This window comes from Nelumbo lutea, chromosome 2 (genome assembly GCF_056320005.1).
Source record: "Nelumbo lutea isolate HS-2025 chromosome 2, American lotus-T2T, whole genome shotgun sequence".
In the NCBI taxonomy this organism is placed as follows: Eukaryota; Viridiplantae; Streptophyta; class Magnoliopsida; order Proteales; family Nelumbonaceae; genus Nelumbo; species Nelumbo lutea.
The window spans coordinates 89,775,575-89,795,708 of record NC_142685.1 but is presented as its reverse complement, the minus strand read 5'-3'; the positions used below and the strand labels follow the sequence as shown (position 1 = coordinate 89,795,708).

At 37.5% G+C, this 20,134-nt stretch overlaps 1 protein-coding gene across 4 annotated transcripts in view; it reads left to right on the top strand.

Annotated features, from left to right (window-relative positions):
• Positions 1-12,484, top strand: part of LOC148871783 (protein DETOXIFICATION 21-like) — a 29,751-nt gene extending 17,267 nt beyond the window's left edge. For 2 of the 4 annotated variants that reach the window (XM_088968730.1, XM_088968732.1), the window contains 7 exons: positions 5,026-5,112; positions 5,252-5,308; positions 6,006-6,244; positions 6,835-6,953; positions 7,437-7,523; positions 9,037-9,138; positions 12,157-12,484. In XM_088968730.1, coding sequence (XP_088824856.1) covers positions 5,026-5,112; positions 5,252-5,308; positions 6,006-6,244; positions 6,835-6,953; positions 7,437-7,523; positions 9,037-9,138; positions 12,157-12,237 — 772 coding nt within the window. In that variant the 3' untranslated portion in view covers positions 12,238-12,484. The remainder of the gene's footprint in view (positions 1-5,025; positions 5,113-5,251; positions 5,309-6,005; positions 6,245-6,834; positions 6,954-7,436; positions 7,524-9,036; positions 9,139-12,156) is intronic. The other 2 variants (XM_088968731.1, XM_088968733.1) reach the window with 1 other exon arrangement.
• Positions 12,485-20,134: the final 7,650 nt, after the last annotated feature.

Genomic DNA, 20,134 nt, shown 5'->3' with positions numbered 1-20,134 from the left:
CTTGACCTCTTGTCTAAACTCTTTGAACTTTTTAAAAGATTCAGACTTGTCTCATTAGGTACACGTAACCATGTCGTGAGAAATCATCTGTGAAGGTGATGAAATACACGTGTTGATTTCGTGTCCTAACACTCAGAGGACCACATATATCAGTATGTATTAGGTCAAGTGTGCCTGTACATCTTTCAGGCTTACCGTTAAATGGCCGTTTTGTCATCTTGCCTTGTAGGCAAGGCTCACAGGTGGGAAGATCTTCTACAGTTAGAAAATCCAAAGGACCATCCTTTACCAACCTTGTGATTCGGTCCACACCGATGTGGCCAAGTCGGTAGTTTCGATTATGTTAGTTTCTAGAGAAGGATGTAGAACATAGAGACCGTTCTCCAGTTCCCCGCATGCGATGAATCTGTTATTTAGTTTAATAGTAATCGTATTACTAAAGATGACAGAATAACCATTTGCACGCAGTTTTGAAACAGAAATCAAATTTCTTCTTAAGTTTTGTACATAAAGACAATCTTTGAGTACAATTTTTCCTTCTCTAAAATTTAACTCCACGGTTCCTATTGCCGCGGCTGCAACAGTTGCAGTAGTCCCCAAGTAGAGAGTGACTTCTCCTTCACTCAGCCTTCTGCTTACCTTGAACCCCTGCAGTGAGTTACACGCATGAGTTGAAGCCCCGGAGTCAATACACCAGGACGCAGAAGCTACCAATAAATTGGTTTCTATAACACAAGTTTCTAAATTACCTTTCTTGGATTCCAGGTAGGCAGGACAATTCCGTTTCCAGTGGCCGGTCTTCTTGCAGAAGTGACATGCATCTAATGCTTTGTCTTTCTTCTGCCTTTTGCCCTTGGTGGCTTTCTTCTGAGGCTTCTTTGCCTTCCTCTTTCTCTTGCCCGTTTTGCTAGCTTCAACAAGCATAGCTACAGGCTCATCTTTTTTAATCAGTTCTTCAGCTCTTTGCAACATATTGCTGAGCTCTTGCAAGCTGACATTCAGCTTGTTCATGTTATAATTCATGATGAACGGATTAAAGGAATGAGGCAAAGAATTAAAGATAGCGTCTATCTGGGTTGAGAGGTCTAGCCCGGATCCAAGAGCCTCCAGTTCGTTGATGTAACCCATCATTCGAAGACAATGGTCGTGAACTTGTTGGCCCTTGGACATTTGAGTGGTCATTAACTGCTTCAAGACCTTTTTCCGAATAGAATGATTCTGCTCTTCATACATCATCCTCAGGCTGTCCAATATGTCATTGGCAAGTTTGATCTGATCAAACTGCCTCTGTATTGGGTTGTCTAAGGAGGCGATGATGTAACACCGGGCTAGGGAGTTTTTCTCCTCCCATTCCTGATAGTCTCTCCTTCAGGCCTCGGAAGCCCTGTCACCCGGACGCTCTGGGGCAGGATTCTTTGCCACTTTGTCCAGCTTTTCTGGAGTTTGGACCAGCATAAGATTCCTGTACCAGTCGGCGTAGTTTGGGCCCTTAAGCTTGTTGTCATCAAGAAGCTTTGCAAAAGATCCGTTTGCCATTTTCTGATAAAAGAGCAAACATCAGTCCACAACCTAATTTGATTCATGTTCAATTCATAGATATGGATTTTAATCTACGATCCATTTCCATTTATTCATCTCTGAGATTTCCCTCATTTCTCAGTGACGGTGACTACGGGTTGTCTCTGGAAATGTGGGAAATCACATAGGGTGCATGGAGCCAACTGTTTCAGCTGCAAAACCCCACCACCTTTTTGTGAAGGATCATATCCACTCATCATATGAGTTTTCCCTTTGACCTCTGCCAGACAAGGTTCAGAGCCGTTTTCAGGTAAGCCTTTCTGTCCAGTGAGTGCTTACCCATCATATTCGTAAACGCCAAGGTACCGTGAGAGAGTTCCCATTTTCTGGTGAAGCCCCTCCCACATCGGTCTATGACGCCCCTATCATCTTATGAAACATTCAGACAAGCCCAACAGCAAATGGATAGCCCATTTTCTGGTGCGTTTCCTCATTACTGAAAGACCCATCCTCATGCTAATGATGGAAGGCCTTTAGAGAGTTCATCATATGAATCTCCCTATCACATGTACTCATATTAGCTGGAGGGAACAAAATTACGCCTTAGTTTGATTTAGGTCAAACCAAAGTGGCTCCCACTGACTTTCATAAAGCCAGATTTCGGTGGGCCTTAAATCGGCTAGGGTTCCGCACGTGACCTCTTGATGAGGTGTGGGGCCCACCACTCAGGAGGTCATCCAATTACCAAAAGGGACACCATGGCAATGATGTGCATTCAGCCATGGTGTGCGCAAGAGCCACTATGGAATGAGCATGGGCCAAGTACTTATGGCCCATGTACGCAGCACATCACACATCCATACATCTCATGCAGGGATAAATTGATCCAATCAATTAATTATCTGTAAGGCCCGTTGGAAGCCCGTTAAAATTCCATAATATTAACCATTAATATTATCTAGGTATATGGGCTGAATTAGGGTTACCCAGTTCGGCCCATATAGCTTTATCCTTTAAAATGGGCTTTTGCAGTTTTAACTATTTAAAACTGGGCCTTTACAGGCTGGGCCGAATTAATCATTTAACTAAATATCAATCCTTAGGCCCTTTAGGGCTGACTTTCAGCCTTGATTAGACCCTAGAATTGGTCCAAACAGTTTGAACCAATCTTGGTTCAAATGGGTCTAGGGTTTGATTTTTAATTAAATCCTTAATTCAAGAAAATAATCTGAAATTAAATAACTGATAAAAGAAAAACAAAAAACAATTAATCAGGGCTGTTCGCACACTCCATCCTGCAAAACAGAGGTTAGATCACAGATTGCAGTTTCTCAAACTGCAAATCGCAGATAGCGAATCTCCCATCTGCGAAGGGCATACCATGGGAACATGAATCAAACATGCACTTTTATTCATTTACAATAAACTCATAAAGTACATCAATTTGATTGAAGCTAAGGGCATACAAAACTATGTAACACAAACTTCTTTACCACCTCACTGAACCTACCAAACCACGTTCGAGGAGACTGTTAAACCCTGTAGGTTGCTCCATGTAGACCTCCTTGTGTAAGTCATCATGCAAAAAGGCATTCTTGATATCAAGCTGATATAGTGGCCACTCATACATGGCTACAAGAGAGATGACAACATGAACTGACCCTATCTTAGCAACCGGTGAGAAGGTCTCTGTGTAGTCAATACCATAGGTTTGGGAGTACCCTTTTGCAACCAATCACGCTTTCAGGCATTCAACACTACCATCAGGCAGATACCTAACCGTATAAACCCATTTACAACCGGTGAGAAGGTCTCTCGATACAGCAAAGGCAGATTTACCTGAGATATTAGAGTTCTCAGAAGATTCGATAGAAATCCTCTGGAGTCGAGCAAATACCTCTTCTAAGGAGGGGAGAGCTGATCCTCCTAATATCTGAGCCCGTACTGGTTCATATTCAGACTTCAGTCCCACCAAAAATCTAGTCACATCAAGTTGTTCTCTCTATTGTTGTTGAATCTTGACATCAGAAGTGAGAGGGTGATAGACATTCAACTCATTACGTATGTTTCTCATGTTGGCATAGTACTCCTCAAGACTCCGATTGCCCTGTTGTTGGTTAAAGTACTCTTGATACAATTGATACACTTTGGTTGTATTGTCCTGACCCGAATACAATTTCTTCGCATGGTCCCACACATCTTTGGCAGTGTCAAGAAACATAAAGTTTGCACTAATCCTGGGTTCCATACTATTCCACAACCATGTGATGATCTGAGCATCCTCTTGCTCTCAGTCTTCATACTCGTGAGAGTCAGTGGGGGGTTTCTTCTCTCTTATGTGTTTTACCTTCTTCTTTGCTTTCAAAAAGACTTCGATGGATTTAGCCCAAGGCACATAATTCTCTCCATTTAGTTTAATGGAGGTCATCTGAACATTCAGGTAGTCTGTAGGCACCATCATATTAGGTTTACAATCACTGTTATCTCCCATTCTGTTATCACCGATTCTGCACACTTGCTGAATTCTATTACCACTGAATTCTGCACATTGTACACAACTAGATCACACCTGTCACACTGATTTCAGCACTTGTTGTTTTTGAAAAGTGTGCTCTTTACACCACAAACCCTACTCCTACGACTACCTGAAATCTCACCACTATATGATCATGACTCTTCCTTCGAAATACACAAAAACCAGCATAAACCCTAGCACACTACTGTCTGAAACTCTAGCATATGGTCTGAAACTCACTTCCTATTTGATCTATAACAGATATCATGCACTAAAATCTCTTCGAACTGGAAGTCTCAACATAACCTTCTCCCAGTCGGCCAGACTGTACTTATATTATTAAAAATAATTGAAAAGACATATGTGCCCTTATTTAAGTGAGCACTGATTCCAGCACAACATTACAGATCAGTGACATTAATCTAGGTATAAAGACAGAAATACCCCTACGCTAACTAAATTAAACAAGTTTTTCGCTCTTGAAAAGCTTTACCATATACAAAAGCCTGCATTTTGTTTCCATGTTTTAATCTTGCCCTAGGTCCCACTTCAATACCAGCTTCAGTTTTTCTCCTGTGGATAAGGGAGTTTTTCTTTATGGTTCTCTTTGGGTTCTAGGTTTAAAATTTCAGACAGCATAATCTGGATTCGAAATCTTTATATCCTCCTTGATTATTAAGCATCTTACTAGACCACATAAATTTTGTTTTCTTGTTTTCTTTATTTTTCTATTATTATTTTTTTCTATTGTTGTGGTGCCATCTGTCCACACAATTGTACTTTCACACAACACACATAAAATACAGTTGTTCATTGGCTTCATTCAATACATCCAGCTACTGGATTGAGTAATTGTTTGCTCACCTAATTCAAAACATTTTCCAACATTGGATAATTTGTGAATAAAAATGTATTCCTGCAATCTAGAAAAAAAAAATTCTGCTTCGCTTTGCTCAGAATTTGATTCTAATTAACTTATCTTGTTCTCACAGTCTTGAGCTCTGGTACAACACAGTCCTAGTTCTTTTAACTGGCAACATGAAAAATGCTGAAGTTGCCATCGATGCTCTTTCTATCTGGTACTTTTAATGCATGATTAACTATATCATTTCCCTATGTATTCTCTTGTTTCCCTTGCTATTTTATATTTTTCTTGTCTACTTCATTATTCAAATGATTGACAGAAGTACATTTTACAATATATGATTTATGAACCAGTCTCAACATCAACGGATGGGAGATGATGATATCTCTTGGTTTCTTGGCTGCAACAAGGTATCATTACTCATAACTTTTTAATGTCATATTTATGATCTCCCTGAAGTGTCTTTCTTAGATAAACAGCAAGTAGCATGCATAAAATGTTATATATCTTGGGTATATACATCTCATTACCTTCCCCGTATCAATTTTGAGTCAAATACCACTCAGTATGTTATTTAATTACGTTCAAGAACCGATGTAAATTTTATATTGATTTGGTTTTGTATGCGTTTGGAAAGAGGGTGTAATTATTATCAACGTATAACCACACTCCGGTTCAGTTTTGCATGCATTTGGATGGAGTGTAGTTTTACATCGATAATCGATGTAAAACCTCATCAGATCTAAAGTTTTACATCAATAATCGATGTAAAAACTACATCGATTTTATCAATGTAATACTTTACACTCTTCCACCCATCACTATTTTCAAAAAAGCAACGGTCACTTTCTGGTTCAGTGTAAAACGTCATTAGTATATTTTTACACCGATTCCAAATGCTGCCTATATAGATTATGCCTGAACTAGGATATTTTCCCCTTCCTTTTATAATTAGTACTGAATTACTGAAAACAGTGAAACTGATTATATAAATTTTCAAAGAGTATCTCTTCGAAGCTAGAAATTCTTGTCATTGTTATCAATTTGTACCTTCTCTATGCTATTCCAGTAAATCTTTTGTCTTGGTTTGTTTGAGTTGTTTTTCAGTGTGCGGGTGTCAAATGAGCTTGGGAGAGGGAGCTCTAGAGCTGCAAAGTTTGCAGTTGTTGTGGCTGTTCTTACATCATTAGCCATTGGACTTGTGCTATTTGTTTTTTTTCTATTTTTTCGTGAGAGGCTTGCTTATATATTTACAGAGAGTCGTCAAGTGGCCAGAGCTGTTGGTAATCTATCACCTCTTTTAGCTTGCTCCATACTTCTAAATAGTGTTCAACCAGTGCTTTCAGGTGAGTTTCTTCCTATCTTGACTCCTCAAATGCCTGAAGGCATGTGACAAGAATGTTAACATCACTATGTGAGATGCAAATATGAAAAGAACTGATGGCATATTGTATTAAGACTAGTTCTCATTGTGTAATGTGTTTGTCAACTTTAGGAGTTGAATGACAAAGAGACAACAACAGTCCCATATAACTATTACACAACAAATTCAAACAAAAAGGTTTTATCAACAAAAGCTTTTCCTTTCCACTCTAACACCATTACAATTAAGGGTCTGTCATTTCGATTCCAACTGTTTGGTTGGGTGGAATCGGAATCCCATTTCCATCCCCCCATTTGAGGGAATGGCCATTCCCTCCCCCTGCCTTGGGAATGGAATATCCCATTCTAACTCATCCCAATTCCTGTCTCAACCAATTAGACTATGGGAATAAACCATTCTGATTCTGATTATATTCCACTGTGAATCAAATGGGCCCTAAAATGTTATTTATTGAAGATGCTATTAGGGAATGCCAAATAGCCTTTTTTTTAAAAGAAAATTATTAAATCAAATGAATATGAATTGACATTTTATATTTCTCTTTATTCTTAGGGGTTGCTGTTGGTTCAGGCTGGCAAAGTATTGTAGCTTACGTGAATTTAGCCTGCTATTACCTAGTAGGAATTCCTATTGGAGCTGTGCTTGGTTATATCTTCCATTTTGACATTAAAGTGAGCTCTTTTATCTTGTTCTTCCAACCTAATTTTCCACTCATTTTGTCATATTTTATTACACTGTAAGTTATTTTAGAAATTACAATGGAGAAACAGGAACATGCTATCATTTTCTTATTCATAAAATGTTCAGAAATTGGAATAAAGCTCCAGTAGATGAGATATGTGATTAAGATATATTTCAACTAAAACCATATAGTATTTAATAAACTGAATTTGAGACACTGACATTTAACTTTTATAAAGGGCCTAAATTGATCAAAATATCAAATCTTTTAGATGTATCTGCTGCCTAGTTCCATGCATTTATTGTTTGGTATTATCAAAATTAATATGTTTCTTAAATCTTCGAACTTTGTAATACAAGGACTTTGCAAATCATTTTTTGTTTTGTGTTGTAATCCATCGTACGTACTAGCTAAAGAACAATAATTGTTTCTTGATGAAGTTAATTGATCTAAATTATGATTTATTTGGCAGGGAATTTGGATGGGAATGTTATTTGGCACTTTTGTTCAAACTCTTGTACTTGTTTACATAACCTTGAGGACTGACTGGGAGGAGCAGGTATTTGTTTTTGGATCAATTCCCTTTATTTGGAGCGTTTTATCAAACTAGGACATTTGTATAGGTGGTACCATTTTAACTTGCAAAAGATGTATGGTATATATCCAAAGGTCTCACAGAAAACTTCCGTAAGTTGTAACATACCATCAAATATATGCCATTGACTCTATAGAAAAAAAATTCAATGATTAAAATATGGATACAATACACACCTTGTATTGATCATATCATATGATCATAGTTTTCAAGGCGCCAAGGCGAGGCTAGGCGATAGGGGGGGCACTATGTTGCCTAGGCAATGGATTTGGATTTTTTTAAGTAAAACCATATACCCTAGGGTAGTTCCCTAGGTTTTGTAACCATCTTTCCTTAATAATGATTCATAATTTTCATAAAAGAAGTATAAATTTCATGTTTAAGTGTAAAAACATCAACATTTTATGAGAAGAAAAAGAACAAAGGAAAGAAAATTCAAAAAATATAGGGGCTGAACCCCTACTTTTGTTATAGGAAAGAAGAAAATAAAAGGTGGAATAAGAAGAATAAGATGTGGAAGAAGAAAATCTGTTGATTAGAAAAAAATTTAATTCAGGTTTTGAAATTTTTGAGTGTTCAATCAAGGGTCAAAATTTTGATACGATATGCCCCGTATCGGGTGTATTGTACTGTATCTTTGGGGTCCTGATACCTGTTTATAGGTGTTTTCGGGGACCCTTTTTTTAAATAATATATATATATATATATATTTAAAATTGAAATTGAAAACCAAATAAATAAATAAAATAGGGGGAGTATCGTTATAATTACCAATACACCTCTGCCAATACACAGAAGTGTATCGATACTTTGAACCATGGATTCAATTCAGTAGTTAGCAATGTTTGTGTTGATTAAACCCTAACAAAATAAGGAAATAATAAAAAGAAGTTAGTGTATAAACACATAAAATGAATATTCTAGTTTAATAATGTCTATTTTATTTATAATGTCAAAAAATTAAAAATATAAAACTATTTTATAACTGGTGCACAAAATTGCTTGGTGACTGGGCGAGGCGAGCCTCCAAGGGCGCCTTGTCGCCTAGGCGTCACCTTGACAACTATGCATATAATTCATATCTATATTGGTCGACTTGGAGACGGCGGATATGACGATACAAAGATTTTTGAAAACTTTATAGCTTTGGGATCATAAGTCTAATCTCTCTGATGTTTGTAAAATAAATAAATAAAAAATGTTATTGGCTATATCGATATGCACCAATACCCAACTTTGGGTATCAGGCAATATCAATATTTTAATCCTTGGAGAAAATAACAATGAGTATGACACTAAACAAAATTTAGATGATGATGATGATTCTATAAAAAAATGTGGGCTGGCATTTAGATGGTCTAAGTTGATGAGCACAATATATTATGGATGTTTTTCAAAACTCAAGGGAAAAAATCTATACCTATGGAAAGTTGGAGTTAAGATTTAAAATATTGATATATGATATGTCTGAAACTAGGTATATTGTATCAATTTCCAAGAGGACGGGTATGTGGCATGGGTAGAATGGCTTGATATTGAAACAATTTCTCTTGTGTTGGTCTATATTTATCCATATCAGGTTTGTAGTGTTCTGCGATATAGACCATATTCTTTTGGAATTCAAATTTCATGTTCAATTAATTGTCATTTAACCCATTAGATCCGACTGTTTACTTCTTCTTAATTGTGGCTTTATCTAACCTTTTATGCCCCCAATTAATTGTCATTTACTTTTCCTTAAATCTCTCTCTCTCTCTCTCTCTCTCTCTCTCTCTCTATGTGTGTGTGTGTGTGGTCATTGTAAATTTTGTTAATGAAATATATAAGATATTCCTTTTGAGGGTGGTTATTTTCCTATATTTTAGATAAATTTGTATTCTTTTTTCTACCTTAATGCTAAATTTTTAATTAATTTTAAAATTCTATTGGACTATAATTTTTTATATTATTTTTACATAAAATTATAAAAACCCTCCTCATAATAATTCTATAAACCATCCTTGTGTTCTGACCCTTATAGTTTTGAAAAAACACAAATGTCTTCTTTCCGTTAGCCTTTCAGTAACAAAGACATTGAAGTTACAAAAATATCCTTATTATTGTTAACTTGTTACCATATACAATCTAAAGTTTCAACTTTACCCTCCACTAATTTATTTTGCTTGACAACTTTCAAAGAATAAAAATCTCTACTCTTCTTGGACAAAGGTAAAAAGTCTGAAGTGAAGTAAAAGGAATAATTTTTTTTCAAAGGTATTTTAGTAAATTTATATCTGAATGAAGTTGGTTAAGGGTAAATTTGGTATTTAAAAATTAATGCATTACATTAACATTTTCTATTTCAAATCCTAATGGAAGGAAAGTATTTGCACATTATTTTTTCAAAACAATATGGAAGGTTTTTGTTAATGTCAAAACATAGGCGAGGTTCATAAGATTGTTAATTAAACTATATTTAAGATTAATAAAATAGATATTATCTTTTATTTTTATTAATGCTTATTAAGTTTAATTATAAACTAGTAATTTTGTATTAGCTTTATATCAATTTGAAAGGAATCTTAAATGGATATTAGTTTTAATTTATCTTATTACTTTTTTATTAATTCATTTATTTTTATTATATTAATAAAAATATTTTTATAAATAACAAATTTTTATTTTTATTTTATTTAAGTAGTTTAATAAATTATTTTTATAATTATTAATTAATTTTTATTATTTTCAAGTGAAATATCAATGGATTTTAATTTTTATGATGTTTCATTCGATGTTTTCAACTCGTCGTTAACTTAAATGGTTAAACCATTCAAACCATCACTCGACCCTATTTTTGAGCTTTCTAAAACCTATTATTTTTTCAAAAACTATTGATTTGGTCAAACCCATTTGACCTAGGCAATTGAACCATTGACCCCTTTGACCTAGTCAATGGGTCACGGGTTACAATATATAATGTATTGAAAACTTCTAGAGGACTTAACTTTGTCGTCAACTTTTTGATTGCAGGGATCTTTTTTTTTTTTTTTTTTTTTTGGTATCTTGTCGTCATCTTTACAACCCCACTATACAAAAACACTTATTTTGTGGTTTCAAATTTCAATTTTGGTTCCTTTTCTTTATAAAAAATTAAAAACTAAAATAAAAAGTACAGACCTAAAAATATGTATACACAAAAAAATTGTAATTATATTATATTATACGTATACAAGTGGATGGTATGTCATGATTTGACTCATCTAACCCAAATAGTTGAACTATTGATCCATAACCTAGAGCCAAAAACTATTCAGCCTCCAAGTTAGGTTTTTAAAACATTGTTTTTTTATTGAGTGAAATAAAAAATATTTATTGTGATATGCAAATTATTTGATTAATCAACTTAAAAATTAATTATATTTTAAATGAAGTAGATTATTTAGCCCAATAATATATAATAGAATATCTCCATTTTAATATAATTATTTATTAATAATTATAATTTAAAATAAACATATCTAATGTATCTAAACTTGAAGTTAAACTGAGATAGATATCAATATCGACAAAGCTAATGAATTTTAGGTAATTCAGTGGAGTAATGGAGAGGAGAGAATTAGTGGCATGAGTTGTTGAAGAAGAGAGTTAATGGCATAATTAATGAGAACAGATAATTATGGAAGTTAATGAGAAAAGGAGAGAAACTATTTTATATAGTATGCTTCTCTCTTGCATGATGCATTATTAGTAAAACTATTGTATGATATCTACATGTTCCTATGTGTTTATTGTAATGTATTTCATCCTTAACTATTATGTGTTTAGACATTATTCATACTTATTTCAACCTTAGATTTATGTATATTTGTGAGATTTGTGTGACTTTCCTTAATATATTTGGCATATCTAGATTTTTCCTCTATATCCATGTGCATCCCAAGTGTATAATAATATTTATCCATTTCTTACATTTTTTATATGCTTTGTGATACTAATATTTTGAAATTTGGTTGGGGAGTACATAATAAGTAGACCTGCTCATGGGTCGAGCTTTGTCTATGTATCAACATAATATATTTAGGCCCAAGCCCGAGCCCGCTTCCAATCATTAAGCCTAGGTCTTGAGCATCAGCCCGACCCTCATATAAAGTCCGAAGCTCTCGCTTGAGCCCGAGCCCAACCAAAAATTTGAAAATAGTTTTTTCTGCTTTTATTCAATAAAAAAGTGTTTTATTTATATTAAACACCCTCAAAACTCAAAAATAATAAAAGATCTCATTATTACTTGAGAAAAGAGAAGAAGAACAAATAAAAATATTATATCTTTTTTTATTATTTAATATATATTATCAAGTCGGGCTTGGGCTCGAGAAAGCCTAAGCCCAGCTCGAAAAAGGTCGAGTCTAGTGTTTTAAGACTGAGCCTAAGCCCACAGGCCTAAAATTATGTCCAAGCTTGACTTAGAATGAGCCAAATCAGGCCAACTCATCGGGCTACCTGGCCCATGAACATGTCTAATAATGAGGTTCAAATATGATAAATATTTGGTAAATGTAAAATGTATATTGTTTCTCCTATATATGCACAAATGAATCATGTTTCTAATGAATGTTGACAGGTAGCACTAACTCGTCGACGTGTGAACAAGTGGTTTGTACCAAGATTAAAAGAATCAAATGGTAACACACAGAACGCGTGACATCATCACATTTTGTAGGAAGAAAAAGTACTTTCTATGCAATTAGCAACTTGGTACGTTGCATTTTGGACATGAGAAGCTGCTTTACTAGAAACAAGAAGCTACAAGGCCACGATTGGATATTGTTCTTGTTATTTTTCAAACTTTAAATTGTTTATATATTTATTTTTTAAAATAAACACTAGGTTGATACATGTAAAGATGTGGGAATGTTTCAACTTGTTAAATGTTGACTTTTACAAAGAAATTTCATGTAGGATGTGTTAATATTGGAAGGACTAGGATGAGATCAATTTATGGGCAATTGATCATATAAAATGATCTTGAGTATACTATGGGCTGGGTGGGGCCGGGTTTGGGTCGGATTTTGTATATGTATCAATAAAATACACTCATGTCTAAGCCTGAGCCCGGCCCTACCATCGGGCCTAGGTCTTGAGCCCGAGTCCGGCCCTCATATAAAGCTCAAAGCCCGTCCAAAAATTTGAAAACAGAATTTTTTTTTTCTTTTTCCATTCAATAAAAAGTGTTTTATTTATATTAAAAACTTTCAAAACTTAAAACTAATAAGCATCTCACTATTACTTGGAAAAAAGAGAAGAACAAAGAAAAAATATTGTATATATATCTTTTATTAAATAAAATATATTTTTATCATTTAATATATGGTATCAAGTCTGGTTTGGGCTTGGGCTGAGCTTTTTTGAGAAAGCCTGAGCCCGGACCAAAAAAAAGTTGGGTCCGGTGCTTTAGGCCCAAGCCCGTGGGCCTAAAATTATGACCCAACCCAACTTATAACAAGTCACCTAGCCCATGAATAGGTCTAATCTTGAGGTGTTATAATCCTTTTTTTTGTAAGAAAGATTAACAACAAAACAACCATCAACAAACAACCAGAAACATAGAAAAGAAAACCAACAAAGCAACAAAAAGAAAACCTAAGGGACTTTAAGGAGGTTCTTGAATCTCACACCAAATTGCTTCCTTCAACCACCATCAAAGGAGCAAGCCAATTTGGGAGTGTTCCAACCCAATGCTTTCAAATCGTCGTTGACCCAGGCGATCAGACTATTCGGACTGGAAACCATTCAGGCGATCGGTTCTGTTTTACCCCAAACTTGGTATTTGGTCAAAAATTATTGAAGTAGTCAATGAACCATTGACCTAGATGGTTTGATCGTTGAACCGTTCGACTTGGAGAACGGTTAGTGACAAGGTTTTGAAAACTAACAAAATTTAATATCTGAGACTGAGAAATCTCAGATCTGCACAGATTTGTCTCTCTTGCACAAGACGGTGAGAAAGATATGAGATGTGTGAGACAGATCACTGTGAGACAGTGAGAGAGATCTGAGATGTGTGAGACAATAAGAGTGTGAGATCTGAGACTGAGAAATCTCAGATCTACTTTCATCACCAGTTTGCCACCAACGATGCCATTGTTGCTGCTTTAGTTCGCCATCACCATCGTCGTCGCCGTTGCAACCTTTAAGTCCTTCTCTTCTTCTTCTTCTTCTTTCAACCGATAGTTTTCTCAAATCTCTCTCATTCAAACCATATTTTCTCTTATATAGTATGCATCTTACCCTAATATTCCAATCTAAGATGTTCAAACCATTCGAACCGTTTGACCCAGATGGTCGAACTACTGACCCAGAAACCGATGGCTAGAACGGTTCCATTTCCAGGTTAGTTTTTAAAACCTTGTTCCAACCAGCATTCAAACTTGAACTATCTTTTCCAGCCAAAGAGTGGGCTGCACTATTACGCACCCGACCTGTGAACACCAAACTAAAACTTAATCCCTCCAAACCGAACAAATCATTCAGTAGAAGCCACACTTCGAGAAGATGAGAAGGACTTCTAATTTAAGGAACTCACAAGGTGTACAGAGTTTACTCTTTTTGGTTAAGAAATTAGCTAGGGTCAATTAGCTAAACCATAAGGGTAGGTTAAGAAATTTACCCTTTTTAGCTAGAGTCATTCGGTTTGTAGTCTTCCTTTTAGAACACCCGAACAATCTTCGAGTAAGGGAGAAAGGGGGAAGCAAGAATCAAAAAAATGGGAAAATTCCCAATTAGTGGATACTAAGTTCTTTGAATAAATGGATACTAAGCTCTTTGAATACCCAAGTTGTGATCGATGTTTGGTAGAAAGAATCTGAAGTGGGGCACCAGATGTGGTTGATTTACTTGGCTCTATTACATGGCCAAATGAATTCATTTGGCCCGCGTCAATTTTAGATTGGCTATTACTCAAAGCAGCTATCAAGTGTTGGGATGATAAGAAGATGGTGTTTTGCTTTGGCGCTAATCAATTATGTCTGACCCTTGAAGAATTGGCTTACTTGCTTGCATGTGGTTGGAAGATGATTGTAGGAGATGAGGGGTAATTTTGTCCTCCAAATGACATGATGACATGTGGTATCTTAGAACAACTGGGTGACACCTTGGCACCATGTAAGTAGATCATCTTGGCACCATAAGCAGATCATCTCGGCACCATGTAATAAGATTACCTTCAACACTTTGGCTGCATCAGTGACCTCGGGGCCACCCCAGTAGATCAAACTACGAACAGTGAGATGGGATCTTAGGTTGGTGTATGATACAACTTGCTTCTACCTGATTACCCCGGTCCCGTCAAAACGTCAGGCTGGCATGAAAGGCAACCTACTTCTGTCGACTTGATCTGAGTTCAGCTAGCAACTTGTTGGATCTCCTCCTCGAGTGAGTTATTGTCTCCGACATATCTGGGATCATGACGCTCGACCATTAAGCTCATCTATCGGCATTGTCCGCATCGGAGTTGATAGAACAAAGCTTATTCCACTGTGTGGATCACGTATTCATCTGAGAAATCTCCTCTGAACATGGCGGGAGTGGTTCCCTAGGAATCTTGGACGTGTTATAGGAAGCCCTTGGTTTCTTACGCCTATATAAAGGCATCTCCTCCCTAAGAAAAGGTACATGCGACTTAGCTCTTGAATACTCTAGCTATCTAGCATTCTAGCTCTCTCCAAAATCTCCAATTCGCTGACTTAAGCATCAGAGTGCCCACCTCGGGTAAAGCAGCACGGGCACTCTAGTACTATCTCTTTGCAAGTTGACTCAGTGAACTAGCTAGCTCGGCATCCAAATCACCTTCTAGTAGGGAGTTGCCATATCATGCATCATGAATAGGTGTCGTCTGTGAGAAATTGTACAAAAGTCATGCTCTCATATCCATTTTTTTCCGAATGGCATCCTCTAGCAACCCTCCCGTCAACAACAACTTAGTCACAAGGGGGGCAAGACCAGCCTGTAGTATATCCTAAGGACCCTCTATAACTATTAGGTAGTTCATAGTGCCCCTGACCCTGCCAGACATTCCTGTTATGCCGAACCCAACCTTTCCCCTGCACCAAGTAAACGTGCCTCTCCCTCTAATCGAGCCCTCAGTGGTTCCTATTGGGATTGATGTGCCCTAGTTCAATGAATTGGTGTAGTACGTCTGTGGAATGAACCTACAAATGAACACATGGGAGGAGTGGTTTGCCATCCTAGTAGGGATAAAACACCAATAGCCACAACAGTAGAACAAAAATGTCGGCTAGAATCTGAATGCCGAGTCGAATCAAAATCAACAGCCTGCCGACCAGAACCAGAACCAGGTTCCTGGCCCACCTCATCGCTCCGATGGCCAAAACCAAGTCCCAATGGAAGAACTAAGCCAAGCCACAACAACAATTGGAACCGAGGCCACCAGCTCGACTGAAGGGTCCTGGAGAAGGTGCTACAGATGCAAATGCCACACCATAGGAAGGAGTCAGGTCGCTCCAAATGCAAATGAGGAGAAGAAACACGAAGAGAAGAAGGAGGCCAGCCTGATTGGCACCTCGCCAGCGCAGCCGGTGTCCCGCACCTCGGCACTAGCTACCAAGATCCTCACAACCCTGCATCCTAAAGACTTCAAGGCACCTAGTTTGGAATCCTACGACAAGAAAACTAACCCCGTCGACCATCTCGATAGTTTCTAGGCCCTAATGTAACTACATAGGGCAAATGATGCAAGCTTATGCATGGCTTTTCCTACCACTTTCTAGGGCATAGCTAGAATGTGGTATTCTGAGTTAGTAGCGAGCTCGATAAGAAGCTGGAACCAGTTTGCTGACCTATTAACCACACAGTTCGCGACAAGTAAGAGGTATCCAAAGTCGGTGACCTATTTACTAAATGTCATCTCAGAACCAGATGATAAGCTTCAGGACTACATCAAAAGATTCAACTTGGAGTGGGTACAGATTCCTAAGGTCAACCCAGCCATCCAGTTCACAGCAATGGTCAATGACATCCGACATTTGGACTTGCGATAGGAGGTTGAGGTGAACCCTCCGACCTTGATGGAGGAGTTCCTTAACCAAGCGGCCAAGTTTATGAAGGTCGAAGAGGCACTCAGATCCCGGTTAGAGCTCAGCGACAAGCGACAAGCAAGTCACCAAGGCCCAATAGGTCTCCCTAGAATTGACGAAGTAGGTCACCAAGGAGAAGTAGGTCTCCACACAAAAGCAGCTGGTCTTCCAGATGGCGTTCATGCACTCCCCTTGTCTAGAACAGGAATTACACCACACTAAATGCAAAAAAGGGGGGAGATATTGATGTAGATAAAAACGACCAAGTATGTCAGATGGCCACCCCAGATGAGAGGAGACCCTACCAACAAGAATCCCATTAAGTACTACCACTTTCATTGGGACAACGACCATGATACATAGAACTGCCGCAACCTCAAGGGCGAGATCGTGGAGTTCATCCGCCGAGGATATCTGAAGTCGTTCATTAAGAGGGAGGACAGATGCTGACCTGCTGAACAACCCAGAGATGTGTCATAGTCAAGCAGGGATCGGGATAGGGATCGGCCTCCCTAAGACCCACCACCTGTAGAGCGGCCCTTTCGTGGTACCATCAACATGATCACGGGTGGGTCCAGAGTAGTAGGGTGCACCACCTTAGCAAGCAGAAATTCAGTTCGGGAGTTCGAGCATGAGGATGAGAACTCGCGAAAGCGCCCCCATGTGGAGGAGGTAGTTTATTTCACCAAGGATGACGCTCACAAGATCCAATATCTGCACAATGATGCCCTCGTGGTCAAATCGATGATAAACGACTTTGAGGTAAAGCAGACTCAGGTTGACTCCAGAAGCTCAGTTGACATCATCTTTCTTGAGGCATTTGAACGGACGAAGACTAGAAGGAAGGACCCACAGTCGGCCGACGTCCCCTTGGTTAGCTTTAGTGGAGAGTTGGTCCGACCCCTAGGCTGGGTGAAGGTGCTAGTAATGGTGGGCTCAATGCCAAACCAGTACAGTTCGATCATGATTTCCTAGTGGTTACAACCCCCTCACCCTATAACGCTATTTTGGGCCGATCTATCTTGTGGTTGCAACCCCCTCGTCTCTCTGCCTCTACTCTTAGTCAAGAAGAAATTGCAAACAATGGTTCTCCAACATTTCAGAACCTCAAGCAACCTTGAAAAACTAAAAAAAAGACTTGCCTTCAGTATGTGCCTTGATAGGAGTTTTCCAACAGCTTAAAATGAGGTAGAACGAAGTTTGAATGGGTTCTTGAGCTAGGGAGTGCTTTCGGTTACAACAACTTCCACTTGAAAATGGATGAGGTGAATTTGGAATCTGGTGTTTAGGTTACTTCTGAGTTTCAGGTGAACAAGTGGCAGTATGGGTTGGGAGAAAGCTTCATTCTCTCTCTTTTTCTCTCTCTAGGGGACTCCCTCAGGTTTTTTTTCTTCTGTCCCTTCCTCAGGTTGCATCTCTGGTCCTCTCAGGTCCTCTCCCCAAACTCGAGCAGGGCCTCTATTTATAGAAAGGGGTCTGAAATTCGCTCAGGAACAGTGTCTATGACTGAATGACTGAGTAGAGTTTTTTCACTAAAATAAGCAAAGATTCTTCAAAGAAAAAGGTGTTTAGTCAAGCTCTCTTGTTTGGTGAAACATATTCTTCAATTTCGGGGTGGATTTCATGGGTTTTGTGTGTCCAATGGAGCTTGGGGTGTGTCAGACGTTGCAGTCTCGTATTTGGGGCTATCAGTAGCAGAAAATGTAAATTTGATGAACTTTTAACAGATATTTTGTCTTTTCTTGGTCTTAAGTAGGGGTTTTTGGTATTTTGAGATTTTTGGGTCTATTAGGCTTTTTTTGATTGGTCCAGGTGTTCTAATGGGTCAAGAATGGGTTTGACATCACCTACCACCCTTTTAAAGCTTCAGGTTGGGTCAGATGACATGGCAATTTAATCTCGTGCATCGAAATTGTATCTTTCTAGTTTAATGGTCAAATGAATGAGTCTGGTCATGAAATTTGGTGTCCCGAGGTTTTTTGGGTCTCCGAACATAGTAGTATGGTCTGATTTGTCATGTGAAGTTGGGATAATGGATGATAGGCTCTAATTAATGAGATTTGTTGGAATAGAATATAGGCTTGATGGGGGTTAAACAAGGGGATTTTAAGCTACAATTTGGTAAGTAGGCATGGATTAGGGTAACGTGTCAAGTGGATGGTTCTGGTATGAGAAATATACTGTCAATCTTGGTAATCATTCAAGGCCATCCGAATGAGATCTTGATGTTTTTGTGGTTGGTTGTTGAAGATTTGTGGTGGGATCCACTTGTTGATTATTTCCTAGTGATCTTTGGGTGATAAATATGTTGGACTTGATTTTGGAGGAATTGGAATTTGGATATCACATAGATCGGAGCCGTTTAAAAGGAAGTTGGCGTGATTAACAATGGATCTTTAGAGTTTATCCATGAAAATTGATGTGTAACTAAGTTATAGTTTTTAAAGTCTAGGGATGATGTTTGATCAAGGTTCTTGTTTATCTTGTGGATTATGTTAAATGAGGGTTTTTTTCGGGTTTGGAAAGTCTCAAGTTAATTTGGTTGTATTTAAAGTTTTTGGAGTACAAAGAGGTAGGGTGAAGGGACCAAGCAAAAATTGGGTGCTAACAATCATCATTGACCCTTAACCATTAATAAAGCCACCTCATTATTCAAACTAGGGCAACATTGAAGCTATCAAAGCATAGCAAACTCCCTATGAATGTAATGCCTAAGTCGACATAGAACAAAGGCATCATTCTAACCTAATCCCCTATTGATTAATGAAAGAAAAGACTATATATCATCCTCCGTCATTTCTATTTCCTCAATGACCCTATGAATTTGCAAAAATTGCTAGTTAACCAATTGATTTGATGCATTAGACTTTTCTTTGGTGAACTAGCCAAATCCATGGGATGCACCTCAAGGGTCATTAAAGGGATAAAAATGAATGAAATAAAAAGAAAAGAAAAAGGAGAGATAAAAGAAGAAAAAAATGTGAAAAAAAGAAAATTTATTCCTACCAAAGGAACCATAACCATATCCAAAGTGGGGAGGCCATCCTTGGTTGCTTGTTTAACTTTGTACATTCAATCCTGATTATGTGAAGTAAAGCCCCTAGTTGGTCCTTTGATCCTTCCTATCCAAATTTTGTTCTCACAATAAACACTTCCTTGCAAGTGGGTGTCAAAACCAAGTAAAATGCAATTATAGTAACCAAGCAAGAGCTTAAACAAGAGAGAGAGAGAAGAGAGATAGTAAAAAAGAAAAAAAAACAAAAAAAAAGAGAGGAAAAAAGGAAAAAACTTTTAATAGCTTTGTCAATAAGGGAATAACCAAGGAAAATTGGGCAATTATCAAGAAAGGTCAATAAAATAGTAAGCCAAGATTTAGTTAGAAGAAACTCGAGTAGTTAAGATGATTTTATTACTATGAGATCTTTTCCGATGACACCCACCCACTAGTTTTGATCTTCATTATCTATTTACATTTCATCCCAAAATAAAGTCCTTTCTAATCAATAA